The 16,488-nt window shown below is 42.0% G+C and overlaps 1 protein-coding gene across 1 annotated transcript; it reads left to right on the top strand.

The window, feature by feature from the left end:
• The first annotated feature begins 1,209 nt into the window (after positions 1-1,209).
• Positions 1,210-9,229, top strand: LOC124138379 (alpha-L-fucosidase-like). The gene is made up of 8 exons (XM_046504993.2): positions 1,210-1,647; positions 2,987-3,093; positions 3,677-3,807; positions 4,244-4,377; positions 4,851-4,948; positions 5,040-5,172; positions 6,492-6,662; positions 8,577-9,229. Exons 1-8 carry the CDS (start codon positions 1,313-1,315, stop codon positions 8,833-8,835), a joined length of 1,368 nt encoding a protein of 455 aa, XP_046360949.2. The 5' UTR covers positions 1,210-1,312; the 3' UTR covers positions 8,836-9,229.
• Positions 9,230-16,488: the final 7,259 nt, after the last annotated feature.

The raw sequence follows: 16,488 nt of genomic DNA, 5'->3' as shown, positions 1-16,488 counted from the left end.
CATCAATAAATATGGCTGCAGTCTTCAACCCTTCAACCCTGAGTTTTGTCTTCCGTCTTCACTCTGAACTACCATCCGAGGGCGAAACAGCGCCCTTGCACAGTACTAAGACATATGTTTGTTTGTTTGTCTGTTGTTTAATGCCGCACTGAGCAATATCCCAGCTTTATGACGGCGGTCTGTAAATAATCGAGTCTGGACAAGACAATCCAGTGATTGACATCATGAACATCGATCCACGCAATTGGGATACGATGACATGTATCAACCAAGTCAGCGAGCCTGACCATCCGATCCCATTAGTCGCCTCTTACGACGAGCATAGTCACCTCTTACGGAAAGCATGGGCTGTTGAAGACCTATTCTACCTCGGATCTTCACGGGTTACTAAGACATATGAAACAAATTAGACCTTCTTGAAACAATTAAAGACCTTATTATATCTTACACTGTAGATTCTTTGTACTTAGAAAGCAGTACCTAAAATAATTGATGTGACGGACTGAGGTTCGATTTCCAAATGCTTAACCAGACTGTTATATCAGAAATGCAATGTTTAATGTCAACATGACAACAAATTGGATCTATATAAATAAATGTTTTGTGATTTGGTATTATAAATGGAGGTGTCGTATAGATACATGTGTATGTGTATCGAGAAACTACTCAGTAATGTGCAACCTATTGCTTGTCCACACAGTTTTTAATTCCGGAAGCAGAGATAACAACGGGGGCCTCAGCCTCTATCAAAATGTTCAAAATGATTAACGTAGTGGCCTTTTGCGCGAAAGACGATAGTACGTAGTAATCGACTAGCGTTATATAGTATCTACCAATACCGTATTTGATCGTGAAAGAAAACCAATGTAAATATTTTGACATGTTCTGCATGAGGAGGAGGTTTATACGAGCTGTCCCGCTGTCTCTTTGGCACACGTGTATTCATGGCTTATTTTTAAAACTTAAGGTATATGTATTCACTTAGTCCTGCACCATGACCGTGGAATATATTTATTTTATGAAAAAAGAAATCTAGATATGCATAGAAAAGCAAGTCTAGCCAGCTCAAGCTAACTCTATTCCACTCTGAAATCAGATTTTTTAAATTTTTAGAGTCAAGAAGGATATTGTGTAATATAAGATTTCAGAGACTAAATGTTAGTCTAGTATTCACTGTGCCGACTTTATATCTGCACAAGCAAAAGCGAGATCTGGTTCGAGCTGAATTGATCGCACGTGACTCGTTTCGAGTCAGGTGATATATATTGTGCTGCTGAGCGAAACTGGTTGCATAGATCTACAAGGAAGCAACATGGACGGACTGTTGTTGTGCACGTTGTTGACTGTGACACTAGCGGCAGGTGCCCGATACGACCCAACATGGGAGTCACTGGACACGAGGCCCCTCCCGGCCTGGTACGACGAGGCCAAGTTTGGCATCTTTCTTCACTGGGGGGTGTTCTCTGTTCCAAGCTTCGCAGGTGCTTGGTTTCAGGAGTATTGGCGAGAAAACAGAACGGACGTTGTGGAGTTTATGAAGAATAACTACAGGCCAGGTTTTACCTATGCTGACTTTGCCCCACAATTTACAGCTGAATTCTACAACCCCGACGAATGGGCGGAGATATTCAACGCCTCGGGGGCAAGGTGGGTTCATCAGCACTAGAAGTCAAGTCAACCTACGAACCAGCCAACCGTATACAACTGCATGGTCTATTATTAGTATCAGTGTTATTTCATCCTGCAGGCCTTTGTCATGTTTGTTTTTTTACCTTCCACGACACAGTGACTGTGTTGGCCATGTACGGAACGGCTTCTGTCAAAACAGTGAGCGTCAAAACGGCACAACATTTGAGAAAAATAAACCAAATTATCAGGCTTTGGTACATGATATTTAAATAATTGAATATTTTATATTGTGTGATACGCAAATGGAGGTTTTTCACCTCGGTACAAAACTAATACGATCCTCTCCTTGGAAACATGTCCGATTGTAGGGTTAGTGTAGTTGAGTCACTAATGTAATATGGTCGCCACATCAACAATACCCCGTTCAGCTGCAGTTTAACAAATCCAGTGTTAGGACACAACAGACGTATCTCACAGTTACCACAGTTGTCATAAATGTCATGAAGACACTTGACAACAGCCCAGTATTGAGTTTATAGTTATATAAGTGAAAACAGCCTAATCGAAACTGACAATTGAAGGGAAGTAACTCTTCATACCCTGTCCTTGTTTCCTGGACCTTCATTGTTGTGAGACACGATCACATGACAGGCAGCTGTTCACAGGACACACACTGAAATGTAGACATTTTCTATAAGGCCAAAAAACAAACTTCCCGTGTTACAGGTAACATGTCCCAATATAATTATATGGGTTGGTAGGCAGGGTTTTTATTATTTAATTTATAATGTTGATATTTAAAAGAAATAGTAAGTTTAGAAATGACAACAGTTGCTATTTATCTCAAGTTTGTAAGTCATTATGATTATTGCAACAGCGATATGCTGATACCGATTTATTTCCGAATGTAAAATATGGGTTTCATGACGGCTGTTATTAAACTGATAATAAAAACAATATTTGGTGAAACCATTTGTCTGTCAGGTTTTCTTGAACACGTATTTTCTTGCCTATAAGAGTGAGTGAGTTCTGGTTAACGCCGCTTTTAACAGTATTTCAGTTATATCACGGCGTGTCAGCTTAATGTGGGAGGAAAGCCCAAGGTGATGCAGGTCTCAGACGTTTACCACTTCGGTGAAACCTACGAGCACGGGTATGGTGCTGACCTAGAAACATAATCCGGGCGAACCGGGATTCGTACCCACAATCATAGGTTTCTGGCGTGCCCAAGGGACGCAACCCTGCACAGCGAATCGCGGCGCGTAGTGTTTGAATACGGTAACTGTGCGTGTGATGTTCGAGATATATAGGATTCTAGTGCAATGCGAACACTAACTAATGTCATGTTATATTTTAGATATGTTGTTCTGACAACGAAGCACCATGAAGGATTCTGCAACTGGCCAACCAAATACTCGTTCAACTGGAATGCCATGGACGTTGGCCCTCACAGGGACGTTGTGGGTACGCATTGCTAATAATACACTTTGTATTATGCTAAAACATATATGATTTTGCTCTGGTGTTACAGACTAGAAGTCGAATGAGAATTTTTTTTTTATCTTCCCCCACACATAAAGAATGAGTAAAAAAAAACCGACAACTCCCAACCGCTGAATCAATCATAGAATGAATGAGGTTCAACAGTATTTCAGTTACAGTAAACTACGGTTATAACGAACTCAAAGCGACCACTTATTTTAGTTTGTGATAACCGTAGTGAAACTAGAAACATGGTCAAGGCGAGTCTGGGATTCGAACCCACTAAGGGACGGAACTGCATAGCGAACTGCGACGTCTTTGACGAATGGCCATCCATGCTCTCATGAGACAATGAGACTAGAACAGATTGTTGTCTTATTGCAATGTATTTATCATTTGATGGACTTGGAAGTGAAACCGGAAAATGTGCCATCCTTGCCGCTGAAGAAGACTATTTGCACCTACCACCAGTCGCTGTGATAAATGAACATGAATGATCACAGTAACACCAATATCCTTCACGACAGGACAGTACAAACACTCCTATGTATATCTTGTGTTCCAGGTGACCTGGCCAACTCGATCAGGAAGAAGACGACCATCAAGTTTGGTCTCTACCACTCGCTGTTCGAGTTTGTCAACCCATTGTTTCTTCAAGATCAGAAGAACGAATTCAGAACTCAAGACTTCGTCAGGGTAGGTCCGGTGGACATTTCTTCCTCAGGTCTTTCACATGCCGTCCTTTACATTTGACTTCTTAATATATGTTCTGCACAATGGTCAATGTAACTTGGTACATATTATTTACATGTCAAACAGACCCGTGAAGATCCGGGGTAGAACAGGTCTTCAGCAACCCATGCTTGCCCTAAAAGGCGACTATGCTTGTCGCAAGAAGCGACTAACGGGATCGGGTGGTCAGGCTCGTTGACTTGGTTGATGCATGTCATCGTATCCCATTTGCATGGATCGATGCTCATGATGTCAATCACTGGACTCTGTCCAGACTCGATTTTTTACAGACCGCCGTCATAAAGCTGGAATATTGCTGAGTGCGGGTTATACAACAAACAAACAAACAAACATGTCAAACAGTTCATTATTGATATCATACCCAAATCATTGCTTCCAGATCAAGACAATGCCTGAGCTGTATGAGCTGGTGAACATGTACAAGCCTGAACTTCTTTGGTCAGATGGTGATTGGATGGCACCGTCTTCCTACTGGAACTCTACAGAGTTCATAGCCTGGCTGTACAACAACAGGTAAGAAGTCGCCTATTTGTATCAGTAAAGAACATTCACTGTGGGTTAACATAGGGCCCCAGCAACATATGTCGCTCGTAAGAGGCGACATAATGGAATGGGTGGTCAGACTCCGTAACCTGTTGAGCCCGTATCACCGTTAGAGGTATACTGCTATCGTTGTTCATAATATAATTCACTGGGTTGTCTGGCCCAGTCGCCGATATTTACAGGCTTTCGTCATAGCAAAATATTAAATATGTGGTAAAAAAATAAACAATTTAAAAACAAACGCCGATCGTGTTTTCGTTTTGCAGCATTTTATTCATTTTATAGCTACTGCGCTTAGTTGACAGTTGACGTCACCAACTTTCAGAGAGTTCTTGCAGTTCATATGTATTATTTATCTGATAAATTATAAATGAATGCAAACTCCACTTAAAATGACTATACGTTTTTAAAAGCGTTTAAATATTTGTCTTATTTTCTCCTAGTCCCGTGAAAGACTCTGTGGTGGTCAACGACCGATGGGGAAAGGATGCTTGGTGCAAACACGGAGATTACTACACCTGTAGAGACAGGTACAACCCAGGTAATCCAATTAGCAATACTACGTGTACATACCAAGGCCGCCGTGGAGGTAATGCATTTGTTTATACCCGTGTACATGTTTGCCTCTCCAGGTGTCCTGGCAAAACACAAGTTTGAGGATGCTACCACTATTGACAAGGTGGCATGGACATTTAGACGTAACGCCAAGCTGAGTGACTTCAACACCATAGAAGAACTTCTTGAACAGCTTGTATCTGTTGTCAGGTAAACGCATGGTTGTACCCGTACTCCAGTCTGTTCTATGTAGCATTTTTGTCACCACGTGTGGTCAGTGGACGTGTAAACCATGAAATCGAAAAAAAGCCATGTTAATTTGAAAGTGTTATTTTGGTCATCACCCTTTCCCTGTATTGCTTACGACATTACGAAAGTAGGACTTTTTTTTGAAGTGGAGAGTATTCAGACTATGGCTGTTTCATCAACCGTTGCCTTCCTCGGGAAAAGGTCCCCTGTGTTCCATGTTGAGCACCGCATGGTTTACATTTAGTCTGTCTTACAGACCCTGATACAAATATATATCAAATACAGCCCATGCAAGTCTATAATGTTTGGCAAGTCTAGATCACTGCAGTGTCAATGAAAATGAAGAGAGTCACTGGGCTCCTTTTTAATATATTTTTATTAAGATAACTGAACAACTGTTTTTTTTATGTACAATATGTTCATTTCAGAGACTAGATGTTAGTCTAGGTTTACATTGTGTTAGCTGAATGTTGCGGTGCTAGTCTGTCTCACAGTCCGTGAACCATGTTATTTTCCCTTCCGCCCTGCCCTGTGTGTAATGCTAGCCCTAAATGAGGCAAGTTTTAAATTTTCAACAGATTCTGAATATCCCATCTAACGGGGTCTCGTGTTCAATTTTAGTGTAATTGCTTGTTTCTATCAAAATTATATATTTTCACTGAGCAGCCGTTGGTCTAATGGTGTGCCATCACATCCAAATGGTGTGTGTCGCTGTTCATGGTATCAACCACTGGTTTGTCTGTCCAAAACTCGTTTATTTACATGCCACTCTCTTAACGCCTTAATGCACTTTTGGAATGTGTGTGTGAGTTAAACGACTGGTATTTCTGTTTAATTATGACAGATATAGGTTTATGTACTCCGTGAGAGAGCGAGTTAATATTATCAGGACCCGTGAAGATCCGGGGTAGAATAGGTCTTCAGCAACCCATGCTTGCCGTTAAATGGCAAGTCTGCTTGTTGTAAGAGGTGACTAACGAGATCGGATGGTCAGGCTCGCTGACTTGGTTGATGTATGTCATCGTATCCAAATTGTGTGCATTGATGCTCATGATATCAATCACTGAAATGTCTGGTCCAGACTCGATCATTTACAGACCGCCGTCATATAGCTGAAATATTGCTGAGTGCGGCGTTAAACAACAAACAAAACAACAACAACAGCATATTATCAGCAATTTTTCAGCTATTTGCTGAATTTGGAAATGAAATCCTAGAAGAAGTTTAATAAAGTTTTTATAACTACATTAATGAAGATGTAAAATAACAATTTATAACAGCATCGGTGGCAACTTCCTGCTGAATGCTGGCCCCACCTCTGACGGTATGATCGGTCCGATATTTGAGGAGAGGTTGCGGCAGATGGGACAATGGCTGAAGGTTAATGGCGACGCCATCTATGGGACTCGACCCTGGACTACCCAGAATGACACAGCGACACCTGGTGTCTGGTGAGTGCAATACAGGGCACTATTTTCTCCATGCCTCTTTAGACTATTGTTGGCAATATACACATTATATTGGATAGAATGTGTACTTCCGGTATTTAGTTCGTTGGGTCGTTGACTTCGGGGGTCGTTGGGGCAGGGCCAGGTAACCTTATCCATAACCGTTAGTCAAGCGCACGGGTAGCCAAGTGGTCTGAGGTACAGTTGCCCAGGTGTTGCTCTGCTGATGTGAGTTCGAATCCCAGATTCACCTTGATCATTGATCTGTCAGTATCATCACATGACTACGTATATGGTGTACGGCTTTCACCCACTTGAAGCTGATTTAACTGAAATGTGGTCATTACTGCGTGAAACCCCCGCGGTCACTTAAGTGAAGGAAATACCACTCCTCGGTTTTGGCCCGAGGGTTTTCTCGAGCCCAGGGTTTTACATTTTCAACCTAAACCGATGAGTGTTTGATCTGTCATATAAACCACTTAAATCAAGGAAATATCAGAAGAAAAAACAACATCGGATAACCTTATAGTGAAACAATAGTGTAGTGGTATAAAAAGTGCACCATGCTGAACACCCTTTTATCACGGACTTTTTAAGCAAAATGGACATCATTGTATCTGTCTTATAAGCCAAAAGAAAAATCTAAAGCAACATCTATTAACACTTTTGTTTCGAACACACTTACCTGAAAGCAGACGTAAAATCTTGCTGGGTGAGTGAGTGAGTATAGTTTTACGCCGCTTTAAGCAATATTCCAGCAATATCACGGCGGGGGACACGAGAAATGGGCTTCACACATTGTACCCATGTCGGGAATCGAACCCGGGTCTTCGGCGTGACGAGCGAACGCTTTAACCACTAGGCTACCCGACCGCCCCAACATATCTTGCTGGAGTACGGGTACTGGAAAAAGAGATTCTCATTCTGGATTATCAGCGAAGGTTACAGGATCGGGCAACTGTTACATAAGTAACACGTGTCGTGTTGTTATCATTTCGCCCATTTCCTTAGGTTACCATGGTAATGTGAGTTATAGGGATTGTGTTTAAATGAAAAATAGCTGGGAGAGAGGGATTTTCTATAGAATGTTCCTTGGATGAGGGTCGAGCTACAGATCTAGAAAGTCCCCAATCTCATCAAAATCAGATCTTAGTGGTCGGTACTGATCTTGAGGACATCGCATTGCGGGTCACGTCAGAACGACCTTTCATCCGACCAGAACGTCCTTACCAGATCAAGAAAGAAATACTGTGTGTGTTCTGATGATCCAACCTCAAAAAGGCTAAGGACATTTTGAACGTCAGTTACGGACTGTACGACTGATTCCGTCAAAATCCTCGTCTACATGGCGTGTCAGTGGGATATACATTTGAAACGGTGGAAACTTTTCATTGTCATATTCCCGAGTCAAGGGAGTTAACTGACTATACAAGTCCAGTTTCCATTTTTATAGTCAGTTAAATCACTCGGTTGAAGCATGTCATCGATGCCAATTGCATGGATCGATGCTCATGATATCAATCACTGGATTGTCTGGTCCAGACTTGATTATTTACAGACCGCCGTCATATAGCTGGAATATTGCTGAGTAAACCAACCAACCACCCAACCTGGCCCCGCGAAGGCAGTCAACCTGGTATCATATATTTCTACTTTTCGCAAATGTCGTTTGCCACAAATCATGTTCCTGATTTGTGTACATACTAAGATGGGTAGCTCGAGACGCGTTACGGTGATATGGCTTCATGTGTTTTGTCGGTTGAACATTACCTGACATTATCGGTATAAGAACAATATCGCATCTGTTTTGCCAATTCCGTAATATTTATTTGAGATTTGTAAAAATTGAACTTTAAATTGATCTTTAAACATCCCAAATTCGAGTGTCGGTTAGTATAAAATTAATTTTGTCTCAAGGTACACGTCCAAGAAGTCTTCAACCGGTATTTCCGTGTACGCCATCGTCCTCAGCTGGCCCGTCGGATATAAACTGGAGCTAGCTGCCCCACAGCCGGGACCCGCCACCACAGTGACGTTGCTAGGATACCCAGGAAACTTTGGATTCAAAGCTGGCGCCACAAAAGGAATGACAGTCATGGTCCCAGCAATTTCAGACGATCGTATGCCTTGCAAGTGGGCCTGGGTTTTCAGACTTGATAATCTAAAAAACCAGTAGTATTGTACCGTACTTGATTTTTTATCAATTGGTCCCCAGAATATCGAATAATCGGCCCCTAAGGCTTGTCTAAGTCATATGTTTGGTTATGACATTATTTCCGAACCATTGCCAAATTTTCATCTCTTGGACTCGCTGATACTGACAATTTGCAATGGGCCAGGGATGTCAGATTTGATCCAAAAAACCCAACAGAATACTTTTTATGTAATTTGAATCATTTGGTATGTTGTAATTAGTGTTTTGCAGTAAAAGATGTATGTCTTTATGTTTTTTAATTCCTAATGTTCTTCCAGAATTGTATAATGTTTCAACTTTATATTATCTTGTTTTGTATATATTAGCTGCATTGGCATTTACTTCAAAGTCGTCATATATAAATGATTTGTGCATATAAAGAAGTAGTGTATTCCTTTAAGATTATATAAAAAATCGGGTACCATTTGCAGTAAAGAATGAGAGAGTGAGTGAGTGAGTGAGATGGGTTTAACGCCACCTTGAAGTGTTTCAGTTATACCACTGAGTGTCAGCTTTATGTGGGACGAAAGCCTATGTTATGTCTTAGACCTTCGCCACTGACACGAGCCACCGACTGTCCTGGTTTTGAGGTTTCCCACTTTATGGCATTTCAATTCGCTGTGTATGATTGCCCTCCTTAGTGGATACAGGATGTGCTGCTCGTGCTTTCGCATTCCGAATTCTGCCAGATCAGGACCACTGGTTAGTCAGCATGACCCAGACTGGAACAGTCTCTATTTATTGCATATTCTGGTCGCTTTGGGAATTTTGTTTTGAGAGAGAATATTGTTTCAACCGATGCCGAACTAGACTGGAATTCCATAGTTACATTTTGGCTGGATTAACGAGTCTATGCATGGTCCTATCAAAATCGCGTAACGAACTAGACATCCGGTTCGTAAACAACATTGATTTCAATATGTAGATTTCGGTCGACTACGGTATTTGCAAACAAGTGTACCGTCAACAGGGCGTCGACAGACATTTTCCAAATGTTTTCATGTTTTTAAACAAGGTGCTAATGTGATTTGATGCACTTCGCGAGGTAAGACCCGTTCTATTTTAAAATATATCTCGATTATCGATCAGATCGTCCTGACGCCGCCGTTTTGTTTGAAGAATAAGCAAGTGATGTGAGAAGTGGAATATGATTGGTCAATAGGAGGGACATAGAACGGACATAACTCGTAATGGCCACTGGTGGCTCTACGATCGAGCCCAGAAATTACAGCCTCGTTCTGCAAGGGTGGAAAGTGGACTTTTAGTCAGTTAACTCCCTTGCTTGGGTACATGGGTGTATGGTGTATGGTGGAAATCCTGGTATGTTTTGTCACCCCATCATATTTACGTCTGGTGCGAATAGGTACAGTATATGGCTCTGTGCATGTTGTCTTGACTTTGTCTGTACACGTGAAGGTTTCCAGAGTCCGCTTGTAATGGCCTTCCTTTCTGGTGTTGAACATGCAGCCTTTTTGTCGAATGTCTCCATATACTTCAAATACGGCAACTTTTACATTCTGCATCAGTCCACTCGATGTTCCCTGAGAGTCTCAGTCCTTTTTTATTGACCAGTATGTTTGTAAACCGTAGTATCTTCTTCTTCAATGCGGGGGCACGGGTGGCCCATTCGTCTAAGGCGCCGCGATTCGCTGTGTAGACTTGCGTCCCTTGGGCACGCCAGAAACCTATGATTGTGGGTTCGAATCCCGGTTCGCCCCGATTATGTTTCTAGGTTTGTCAGCACCATACCCGTGCTCGTGGGTTTCACCAAAGTGGTAAACGTCTGGGACCTGCATCACTTCGGGCTTTCCTCCCACATTAAGCTGACACGCCGTGATATAACTGGAATACTGTTAAAAGCGGCGTTAAACCCAACTCACTCACTCACTCACTCTTCTTCAATGCACGAGCCAAGTACCGTGATAAATGCCTTCTTCATGCCTTCTGCCATGTTGACATGCCATTTGATGCAGTCCAGATTCAAAACAGCTCTGATGTAAGACAATTCACAACATCAGTGAGATGTTTCTGTTGGCGCTTTTTCTCCTCCTCCGCCTCGTCAGAAACAACACTTTGTACCTGACATTTCATTCTCCTTACTGTAAAACTTTGTCGATCAGATCGTCCTAACTGGACGCCGCCATTTTGTTTGAAGCAAACGCAAGTGATGTGAGAGGCGGAATATGATTGGTCAGTAGGAGGGACATAGAAGGGATATAACTCGTAATAGCCACTGGTGGCGCTACGATCGAGCCTAGAAATTTCAGCCTACTCGGCAAGGGTGGAAACTGGACTTTCCCTTGTCCCGGGAAGATGGGGCTTCAAGACACAGGCATTTTTATTCTGGAAGGGGAAGCCACACAGTGTTTTGTGATCAACATCACACTTTTTTTCATGAAATCCAACTTTATCTTTGTATTAGTAAAACCTTACAAATTGTATTTCGACATCCTCGGGAAAAGATGATATTTCTCACTTACAATACCATTTGTTTAAAGTTGAATCTGTTCATGAACATTTACGTGATGCGCTACTGAAAAACAATATGGGAACTAATTATTGAATGTAGGTTTGTTTGTTTGTTGTTTAACGCAGCACTCAGCAATATTCCAGCTATATGACGGCGGTCTGTAAATAATCGAGTCTGGACCAGACTATTGGGATCGATGACATGCCTGATCCCCCAATCCCGTTAGTCGCCTCTTTCGACAAGCATAGTCGCCTTTTACGGCAAGTATGGGTTGCTGAAGACCTATTCTACCCCGGATCTTCACGGGTATCTGGTCTACATTTACAATACCGTGGCGTTGTATCTAATCGCAACGATGCAACGACGCACGATGACATTTCACATTATGCATGAACAGCACGTGATGCATGTGCACAGGAGTCAAAGTGTGTAGGGGAACTCACAATCACTAATGCATGAGATAAGCACATGCACACTTAAAAATGCAACCGAGACTATCTCAATGAACAGACGAAATAGCGAATTGTTGGCACGAGAGGGTAGGGTCGGGGGGACTTCAATATCTCAGGTTGCCCGAATATTTGGCAAACCAAAATGTGTCATGTCGACAAGTACCGTCAAACGAGTGGGGTTTCAATCAGATCTGGCGTGGCAGGCCTAAAAACAACACCAATATAGATCGTCTCATCACATTTAAATCTGCCTTTTATCAATAGAGAGTTCCGTACAATAACAGGAAGGGCGAAACCGGATCTATTCAGTCCACCTGAAAGCAAATGGCAGAAAAAAAACATTGTTGGAGACATTGTCTGTCTGTTTGTTTGTTTGTTTGTTTGTTTGGTGTTTAACGCCGCACTCAGCAATATTCCAGTTATATGACGGCGGTCTGTAAATATACGAGCCTGGACCAGACAATCCAGTGATTGGTATCATGAGCATCGACCCATGCAATTGGGATACGATGACATGCATCAAGTCAGCGAGGCTGACCACCCGATCTTATTAGTCGCCTCCGATGACAAGCATAGGTCGCTGAAGACCTATTCTAACCCGGATCTTTACTGATTGTTGGCGACGTAGAGGCGAGGACAACAATTCTTGACCATAATGGTATGGGGGCGGTATTGTCATTGGGTGGGGCGGTATCACACGTGACAGGCGAATTGATTAGGTAATTGTGAATGGACGAAATGTTGACGAAATTCGGGCGGAAATTGACCAGAGACCCAGCACCCGTCAACGTGGTCCCGCTTGGGGCAGCTTTTCAGGCGGGATAGCGGGCAATATCAAGGACATCGATACGCAAGTTAATCAACAGGACGTCATCAAGGTGTCGTGCATTTATCGCCCAGCACAGTGCACACACCAGATATTGATGGACACGCCTGAAATTTATTGTATAGTCATTACACTTCACTATCACTTCATCATTTCCATCCACTGGGCACGCCAGAAACCTATGATTGTGGGTTCGAGTCCCGGTTCGCCCCGATTATGTTTCTAGGTTTGTCAGCACCATAACCGTGCTCGTGGGTTTCACCGAAGTGGTAAACGTCTGAGATCTGCATCACTTCGGGCTTTCCTCCCTCATTAAGCTGACACGCCTTGATATAACTGGAATACTGTTAAAAGCGGCGGTAAACCCTACTCACTTACTCACTCACTCATCATTTCCATCAGGTTTTGTCGGTAGTATATTTAATCGATAATGGCGCTAAGACATCCCTGACAGGTGCTATAAGCGCTGAAATACAAAGCGTCTTAAAAACAGCACTATAGCAGTCTCCTTAATACTCTCAATGCAAATCCCGACCCCATTCGACACTGTGTCACTTGCCGTGTTGCTACTGTCGAACCCATTCGACAGGCGAATAGCATGACGACGCCCTAAATTAAAACTCGCACTATTATATAAACTATTATCAAAGTAGGTTTTACGTGTCATTTAAGTTATATATGGTATGTACATGAAAAAGAAAATCCCGAAGATAAAAAAGTATCGGTCAAATGTCTCGGCACACAACCACCCGTAACGGCCGTTGTTGACTTGAGGCACTACGTGTCCAGTGGCATGTGGTCCGATAGTTTCTTTATAATGTTGGGTACAATGTGTGAAGCCCATTTCTGGTGTCCCCCGCCGTGATATTGCTGGAATATTGCTAAAAGCGGCGTAAAACCATACTCACTCACTCACTCACTTTATAATGTAATTATTTTTTTCATTTGATCATAATTTTTGTTTCTTTGACGAAAGGAAACACTTTCTTAATTTCTTAAAAGAAGCAACTTACGTTTTATTTTATTATAAACAAAAACAATCTGAATCGTTACTGTACATCATCGATTGGATGAAACGGCGGTAAACTCCACATGCATCGTGATCCCGCAATACTATTACAATCCTTTAGTTATATCTAACTTAATTTTCTAAATGTATACGTCTTTGTAAAAATTATCTCATATTTATCGAGTTGGTAGATGATTTCGTTAGATAAACATTCGGACATTGACAAGCTGCTTACAGTGTAGATGACATGTACAAGTGACGGAGTGGCCAAACTCGCGGTTTTATTTAGTTGAGCAAACACTCCTAACAGTTGAAAATATGTGCTCATACGCAAAATCTGAACTTATTTACATTCGGACAAAACGATTCAATAGCAAAAGAATGCAGATCATGAAATCTTATCACATTATTTGTAATTTTTATCCATCATTGCTGAAACCCGAAGCACGTACAGCATCCCACACATCGAGGAAAAATATGCAAAAGTCGGTAAACTACCATCGAGAATACCGGAATAGATTCAAATTCCAGCCAAATTCGAAGGAAATGACCCACATAACTATACGCATGCACAAAAGTTAAGCGCCACCCACCATATTTGTGAGCTGTTACTTTTGGCACTCAATGATGACTATTTTAACGAGATGTACGATTGTTATAAGCCGTATATGTAAACCTGATGTGATGTGAAGTTGTCCCAAAGCAAGTTTATCTTGTGTTCCAAAAGAATTTGAGCAGAATGGAATTTTACCGAAGACCAGAAATTGAAGGATTAGAAAACATTGAAAAACTTTTTTTGTCATGTAACTGTCATGATATCAGCAGACCATATCAGGTGTCACATAGACAGGGAGTGCAGAGTCTATTGCAAGACAGAATCGTCAGTAACGTGTGTATGATCCACGGACATTGACCACACAAGTCGTTGAATGCTTCTCTGAGGCAAACGGATCCATTCTTCATGAAGTGCGGCGAGATTTTGAATTGGGGGATCACGATGTCTGATTTTCCGGCCAAAAATGTCCCAGAGATGCTCAATCGGATTAAGATCCGGACTACAGGCCGGCCAAGGAAGAGTGGCAATAGCTTCTTGATGCAAATAAGCCAAAACTGCCCGAGATCTGTGTGGTCTAGCATTGTCGTCCATGTCAACAGGTCTTGTCTGAAGAGGATGGTTGTCAGAATGAGGGACTACCACTGGACGGAGAACGGCATCTTGGTATTGTTGGCCATTCAGGTTTCCACGAATTGTCACCAGCGGAAGTTTGCAGCCGAAGGAAACACAACCCCATATCATGACAGACCCCCCGCCACATGCTAAGGTCTTCTTGATGTTCCTTGGTGCAAAACGAGTGTTACGTTGCCTACAAACACGTATTCGACCAGCAACAGTTCGCAGCAGCATTCGACACTCGTCAGACCAATGGATCCTCCAGTTGGCCAAGTTCCATCGACTACGGGCACGACACCATATCAGACGATTCCGCATGTGCCTCTCAGTCAGTTGAGGACATTGTACTGGTCTTCTGGCGTTATAACCAGCCGGTCTGAGGCGACGCCTTACGGTCATCGTTGAGAGTCTCTGATGGGTAATCCACTGCAGTCTTAAATCTGTTAAAGTGGGAAATGGATTTCGTCTGACAATCCTGAAAAGACGTCTATCCTCTCTGTTAGAGGTCTCTCTTGGCCTACCAGACCTATGCCTGTCATTGACATCATTGGTTTGACCATGTTTGACAATCAAACGAGTGATAACACTGTGATGACGACCCATTTGTCTTGCAGTGGCCCCGCATGACATGCCAGCATTTTTCATGCCTATCACTTGCCATCTTTCAGCGTTCGTTAACTTTCTCCTCACCATGGCTGATTTTCAACCCTTATTGGAAGGGGAATCTCACACAGGAGCAAAATGCAATCACGTGTCTGAAACTTGAATTTCACTATTTATAGGGTAGGGGAACTGCAGCAACACGTAAAGAACGCTTTCCTTGTGGTATCTGGACAAATTTGGGTTCATGAAACTATGGAAGCCTAATTCAGTCATACATCATCATATTTCATATTTCTGTTTCCCACACGTGAAATCAAGAGACTATGAATATGGGGGCGCTTAACTTTTGTGCATGTGTATGTTTAATCACCTTCACCAGTTAACTGTTCATTGACTTGGGTAGCAATTACAGTTGTCTTCACTCCCGTGTTGTATTTTTTCGTGATAGACGACGGTGGGTAACATCAAATTTTGAAGTTTCAATCCGAAATCATAATGGATTCTGCGGTCGATGATTTTCGAATTATTTTCTGACAACGATGACGACGGGGAGAGATATAACATTAACTAAATTATGTCACAATAATAACAACACAATATTGTTATTGGTCAAGACACTATGGTTGCAAAATAAGACAATTCTGAATACTGAAGTTGTTTCAAAGTAAAATCCTTATGCTTTTTGTACTGGTCAGGCGACCCATTACTTGAGTACTAAATGCTTTTACGATGTCCTGTTTAGGACTAGGTTTAATCTGATTTTAATTTGGATTTTGTTTCTTTTCATTTTATATGGCACTGACAATATCAAGCACTTAACAACTGCTTAATCAACGAGTATTCAAGGAAGGACATATTTTTAAAATATCCAAATAATACTTTTCTTTGCAGTTCCTGTTTTATGATGGCAGAGGAACTTTTAAACACTATAACAGACCAACTTAGGAACACATATGTGTGATTGTATTCCAGGTGTGCAGCAGTATGTGCAAACTAAACCACATAAGGTAACATAAGGTTAAGGCGTGGGGCCGACAGGAAAGGATACATCTGGCAAGGTTAATCATGTTTACAGAGATATTTCTTTTCACTCCACCTAGAAGA

Source organism: Haliotis rufescens, unplaced genomic scaffold (assembly GCF_023055435.1).
Source record: "Haliotis rufescens isolate VD_foot unplaced genomic scaffold, xgHalRufe1.0.p SCAF_40, whole genome shotgun sequence".
Lineage (NCBI taxonomy): Eukaryota > Metazoa > Mollusca > Gastropoda > Lepetellida > Haliotidae > Haliotis > Haliotis rufescens.
The sequence above is the reverse complement of the archived record's forward strand: the minus strand, read 5'-3'. Positions and strand labels throughout refer to the sequence as shown.